The 6,218-nt window shown below is 40.7% G+C and overlaps 1 protein-coding gene across 2 annotated transcripts; it reads left to right on the forward strand.

Moving 5' to 3' along the window:
• The first annotated feature begins 487 nt into the window (after nt 1-487).
• On the forward strand, nt 488-6,131 carry rbmx (RNA binding motif protein X-linked). 2 transcript variants are annotated; one of them, XR_005894717.1, is made up of 10 exons: nt 488-787; nt 887-1,011; nt 1,714-1,820; nt 1,899-2,064; nt 2,216-2,359; nt 2,573-2,690; nt 2,980-3,108; nt 3,194-3,285; nt 5,677-5,769; nt 6,004-6,131. XR_005894717.1 is itself a non-coding variant. In XM_041048420.1 (9 exons), the coding sequence occupies exons 2-9, from the start codon at nt 903-905 to the stop codon at nt 4,422-4,424; spliced, it is 1,182 nt and encodes a 393-aa protein (XP_040904354.1). In that variant the 5' UTR covers nt 488-787; nt 887-902; the 3' UTR covers nt 4,425-4,739. The 2 variants fall into 2 exon arrangements, 1 of the variants encoding a protein (XP_040904354.1); XM_041048420.1 differs by lacking the exons at nt 5,677-5,769; nt 6,004-6,131 and adding an exon at nt 4,108-4,739.
• The last annotated feature ends 87 nt before the right edge of the window (nt 6,132-6,218 follow it).

Here is a 6,218-nt window from a genome sequence, read left to right on the forward strand (position 1 = left end):
TTCATAATCATCTGTTTAAGAGGAAAAAAACCTCTTGGTACTCATCTTAAATTTGACTTTAAGACGCACTGAGAAGCATGAATTTCGCAATTAGTTTGAAAGCGTGATGGGGAAACTCGAAACCTGTAGCGCACATATATTGAAGAATGGACTTTTCGGTGAAGCAGGAGACATCTTGTGTGCAGCACTTAAACTATTAAAAAGAAAGCCAGCCTACATTTGTATTTTCATAGACTCCTCGAAGGAGGCATAGACATAACTTTAAAAATCATATCAGATAATTGAACTGATTGGAAAAAAAAACCCATAACAATCATAAACAGCCCTTTAAAGCTGAGTATTTTTACATGTCTTCTGGCTGGCGGAGGATCGTTTTGAATTTGTTCACTCTATAGTCCAAAATTGCAAGGGACAAATCTTGATTGACGTTGCTGGACTGTAGGCGGCAGTGTTGCGCCGTGGGGCGTGTGGTCTGCTGGAAACAGAATGGAAGAAGAAGGAAGAGCGGGGAGCAAAAGGAACCGTTGTCTACTGTAGTGTGTAACAGAAGCTGCGGCGTAGTGCAACTAGATAGCCGCTAGCAGCTTGCTTTCACACTTCATACAATCGTCACTGTTTTATTAGTCTATGTATTTTAAGTAGCGTGTGGGTATTTGTAAGGCTGAGCTCTTTTGTTAGCAGCTGGAGTATTTGCTAGCTAGCGTTAGCCAAGTAACTAAATACAACCACTGGCACGTTTATCGCCATTTTGCGCATTCAACAGTTCAAGACTTTCGTCAGAAGCAAGGTAATAACCACAAAAATGTCTGGATACAGAGTATGTTGCACGCTTGTGTCCAGTGGTCAAAATCCAGATGACTTGATTTGACCCTTCTTTTGTTGCAAGTGGTGGGTTTTCCAGCATGGCAGAGGCAGACCGACCAGGGAAGCTCTTCATCGGTGGACTGAACACGGAGACCACCGAGAAGGCCCTGGAGCAGTACTTCAGCAAATATGGCAGGATTGTCGAAGGTGTGGATGCAGCCACTGTTTGGCCATTTTATTCTAAGGTCTTATCGTAGTTAACTCTACTGAATATTAAAAATGCAGCACTGTGTCTGGTCATCCACGCGTTTAATGTATACCAAGTATGAGTGCCCTAACTTGCCTGTAATTGTAAAGGCCTGGGTAAATTTCATTGAAGCTCATTTTCCGAATCAGATTTTGTAAATGTGTGAATTTATTTGTATTTATTTATAATATTAAATGTGCAAAAATCGGATTAAAATGTAAAATATCAAAGTGAACTAAAACTTTCGGGAAAAAAAACAGTAGCAGTTTAACAGTCTATCATTATTTTTTTAAAAGTTGATTTTACATTCTGCGTAATCACCTCATAGTTCCTTTTGCTCCGGTTCCCATTTTCTATGATCACTCAACATAAAGCTTATTCTTCTCTATTACACGGACCTCGTTTACCGTAAAATTAAATTTAGTCTGAAAGGAGGAAACAAGAAAACCTTTAAACCGTGAAGGGAGCACAGTGGTAAAAATAGAAAACAGTGAGTTGTTTAGTTTCAGTTAGTGAAATGTGGGTAGCAGCCTTTGTAGAACTTAAACTGTTGTAAAATTAGTTATAAGTTATTGTACCATTGTCAGACAATAATGTAATCCGTTTAAACTATTAGTCAAAAAGTAAACGCCCTCTTCTTACTCCTTATTTCTTTGTTTCAGTTCTTTTGATGAAGGACCGTGAAACAAACAAATCAAGAGGATTTGCTTTTGTAACTTTTGAAAGTCCAGCTGATGCAAAGGATGCGGCACGCGAAATGAATGGAAAGGTAAGTACTGTCTTTAATCAGCTATAACCTTAAAAAAATCTTGAAATTGGGATCATAATTGTAATTCTTCTCCTGCAGTCTCTTGATGGCAAGCCAATCAAAGTGGAGCAAGCTACAAAGCCTCAGTTTGAGAGTGGTGGCAGACGAGGACCTCCACCTATGCACTCCCGCAGCCGTGGTCCGCCCAGAGGTCCCCGTGGTTCCAGAGGAGGTCCTGGTGGTATGAGGGGCCCACCATCCAGAGGTATATTTTTGATAAAAATTAACTTGGTCAGTTAAGTTTGCAAAATACTATAGTGTGTGTTTTAGCAAAACAATCTCTCTTTTTTTTTTTCTCTTGAACTACTTCTTTTGAACTAATTGTTTTAATATTTGCATTTCTTGTCCGTTGAAAGACTACTATGATAATTCAGGGAATGTAGAACCCTTCTTTAAAGGGATGTCATCCAGAGGCCCCCCTCCGATGAAGAGAGGACCCCCAGTACGCAATGGAGGCCCCCCACCCAAGAGATCTGCCCCATCTGGTCCCATGAGCAGACGTAAGTTTGAGGAAATCCTGTAGGTATTTATCTCAGTTTTAATACACCCACAGTTCCCTGTATCGTTCCCCCTGGGTATCGATTGGAGATAGATGTCATAGTCTCAAATGATCACTGTGATCTAACTCGCCTGCAAGTACCTGAACAGGAACAGGTATCTCACGGTTATAGTGTTATTAAGGAGCCATTTTGTCATTTCTTTGTGTTTTCTAGCACCCATGTCAAGGGACAGGGATCCCTATGGTCCACCCCCTCCTCGCAGAGACTCCATGATGTCCAGGAGGGATGATTATCCATCACCACGAGATGACCATTACAACTCAAAAGACAGGTAGGCCAATTCATATTTGCTTACATTATACAGTGTTATGAAACTATTTGGGAAAGGTTTTTGCGTTCATTGAGCTTAAATGGAAATATTTCAAATGTTTCTGTCTGAAGTCTATACAGCATGCCCTGCTTGCAATTTATAGGTTACATTAGTATTTTTAAAAAAAAAGGACACTATGACTATAGGTCTTAGGCACAAAGAACAAAATTAGTCAACTGAATTTTGTCTGTCAGTGAAAGATCTAACATCATAGAAACAGATCTGTAGCTAATTGTGCTATTTTTCACAGCTACTCCAGTCGGGATTATAATTCCAGAGATTCAAGGGACTATGGACCTCCTCCCAGAGATTACTCATACAGAGAATACTCAAATTCCAGTTCCAGAGATGACTATGGCTCAATGTCAAGAGGATACAGGTACGTGTATGAGTTGATATAAAAGGTTAAAAAATAATTTCATATTACACCTGGCCATCAAATAACAATTGTTCCTATTATGTAGCGATCGTGATGGTTATGGTGGAGGCCGGGAACCCAGAAGCTATATTGACCGTCCAAGTGGTGGCTCCTACCGGGATTCATACGATGGTTATGGTAAGATATGACTCCATGAGTGTAATAACAAAAGATAACCACTGTGGCGCGAAAAGAAGAGCTGCACAAAAAGGAGCAAATCATAGCACTGACTACCGCAGTCTCCAGTCACAAGAAGCTGCAGTTTTTTCCATCCCCAGAGGAAATGGCATTTTAGGCAGCCTCTTTAAAATTCTTTCCTTTCCCTCTGCTGCATCCCGGACCTGCAGCCCAAGTTGCATATTTTCATTCTATTTGGAATATATTACCTACATATACCATTGGCATCTCAACTTAAAAACAAAATTAGATTCAAAAGCTGTGTCTCGATATCACAGTCCATATTACTGCTGCATTCAGTGTTTGTGGCAGTATCATGCAGAAATAACGCAGAATATCTAACCTACCCCAGAGAGTTTGCAACCATAAGGAACCTCAAAAAGTCCTTGGAAACATCTGTTGACCACTCAGTATGTGTTGCCTAGCAAAGCACTCCCTCAAGGAGTAACCTTCACAGAACCATCAAGACAACTCTGAAAACCTCGTCCTTAACCCGCAGTTCTAACTCCTGGAGCTCTAAAAGGAAAATGGCTTCTCAAATCAATGGCATGCTGAAATGGGTAACACTGCCCATTTATTCCCTGTGCTTGGATATATTACTGCCCATGTCAACTAAATATCCATGTTCAATTTAAGATTGATAACACGATGGGACATTTAAACATGTCATCCATTAAATATATTTGTCACAGAATGAATTCTATTGGCAAAAAATAGCACTTGGCGGTGCAAGAAAATGTTTAAATTAAACCTTGCCAATTACCTGACCCATTGACCCTGCAGGTAACTCTCGCAGCGCCCCACCTTCACGGGGCCCCCCACCATCCTATGGTGGGAGCAGTGGAAGCAGTCGTTACGATGACTATGGCAGCAGTTCCCGGGATGGCTATGGCAGTCGTGACAGTTACCCCAGCAGTCGGAGTGACCCATATCCACCTAGCCGTGGTGAGCGAATGGGCAGGCAGGAGAGGGGCCCAGCTCCCCCTGTCGAGCGAGGCTACCCTCCTCGTGATTCGTACAGCAGCTCAAGTCGTGGAGGGCCACGTGGTGGCCGTGGTGGCAATCGAGTTGATAGAGGAATGGCTCGCAGCAGATACTGAACTGGACTTGGAAATCACATTGAAGCAAACGTTAATCTCCGTGCACAGTAAACACGTGTTTTGGAAGAAATCTGACAAGACAAACTAGCCATGTCAAAATCTGTGGAATATGAAGCTTAGCTTTGAACTGTATCTTGACTTTTCCAGTTTTTTATGTGTAAAAGTTTTTCTTTTTTTTTTTAGTATTTCTCTTGCTCATGTAACAGTACAGTTACCAAGTGAGTGTTAGTTTTTGTACATTCAGTGCTGTTGGAATCTGCAATGCCCTATAAGTCTGGCTTTCCTACTCTAATAAAGCTTTTAGTTGTACCTTGACCACTGCTTATCGATTTACAAAACAAGATCAGAGACAGTAACATGAATGTCAAGTAACAACCTGATCTCCTTTACAGAATTCTCTGTAAAGCTTTGGTGAGTCTCTGCTCGTGCTATATAAATAGTCGAGTGACTTCATTCTTAACACAAATGTACTTCGCACTGGACGCTACTGTTTTCAAGGATTAGGCAAATGTTACTGTCAGAATGTTCCAATGTAGTTTCCTTGGAAATGGATCCATCACCCTAGAGCCATTTGATGGCATGCAACGACAAAACCAAAGGCAACAGCAACCAAATGCAACTCGACCGATAGTCAACAGCTGGTAAGCAAAGCAAACCTCTTTGTTTCTCATGAGTTTCTCATTGTCCTGTATTGCAGTCTCCACTCAGAAGGGTGATATTCAAGACAGCTTTTGCCTCAGGGGACTAAAGAAAAAAAGGAGGTCGACTGAATGAGCCTTTTCCATTGTAATCCGTTTTCATCAGCTAAAATTATCAAAAGTGCAGCAGCATCCCAAGACATTCCGTCTCTTTTCAACAATGAAATCTTTAGCCATTTTGCCAACTGAGCCCTCACAAATAACGCCCCCTTTTTTGCCTTACCAATCATCCGTCAGTAAAATGATTGGCAGCAGCGCATTTTTTAAATCATTAGCACAAATGTCTAGTTATTTGTAAGAGGATTTTCTTGGTAAAAAATAAAACCCATTTTTAAATTAAGAGCCATTTTCTCAAAATCAAAACCCTTTCCACAAGCATGCCAATTCAAACAATGGAGACCTCTGGAAGAACACCATCGTCCTAACTGCCAAACTGGAAACAATCACTGAAGCGAATTCGCAGTCGGATCAAGGACTACAATATCATTTTCAGATATTTTATGAATACACGATTAAGACAAGAGCAACATGTTAATACTATGCTCTCATTGCAGGATGAACATCTCTCCAAGACAACTGCTCTTGCAACATACCTGAACTGTGTCCTGAAGTTGTTGGACCAGTGAAGCCACAGCTCACCATTGCAGGTATGCCAGCCAGACTAATGATAATCTCTTAACCATTTGTACATTTTGAAGAACCTAAGAAGTGAATGAATGCTACCATGGAGAAACATTATTATAAGTGCAATGCAAAATAAATGTTTATTGCACACGAAATGTTAAGTGACCACCTTGGTTCTTGTGTAATGGATTTTTATTACTCCAACATTAAACTGTTGATACTGTAATCAGTTGTTTTTAATGTTTACTATATTTCAGATGCTGGCATAGGCTTCTGTTCAGAGTGCTGGTTGGATCTTCTTCAAGGGGAACGACGTGTTGAAAGTGGGAAGAACACAGGCTAAAGATTCAAAGTTTCTGGTGTTTTCAATAAAGACTTTAAAAGAGCTTTGTTCACTCAGTTTTGTGTTGTCAGGAAAGGTTTCCACAAGGTAATTTTAGATATCACCACAGTTTTTTTTAATGCAGCTGGG

This window comes from Toxotes jaculatrix, chromosome 10 (assembly GCF_017976425.1).
Source record: "Toxotes jaculatrix isolate fToxJac2 chromosome 10, fToxJac2.pri, whole genome shotgun sequence".
NCBI classification, from domain to species: domain Eukaryota; kingdom Metazoa; phylum Chordata; class Actinopteri; family Toxotidae; genus Toxotes; species Toxotes jaculatrix.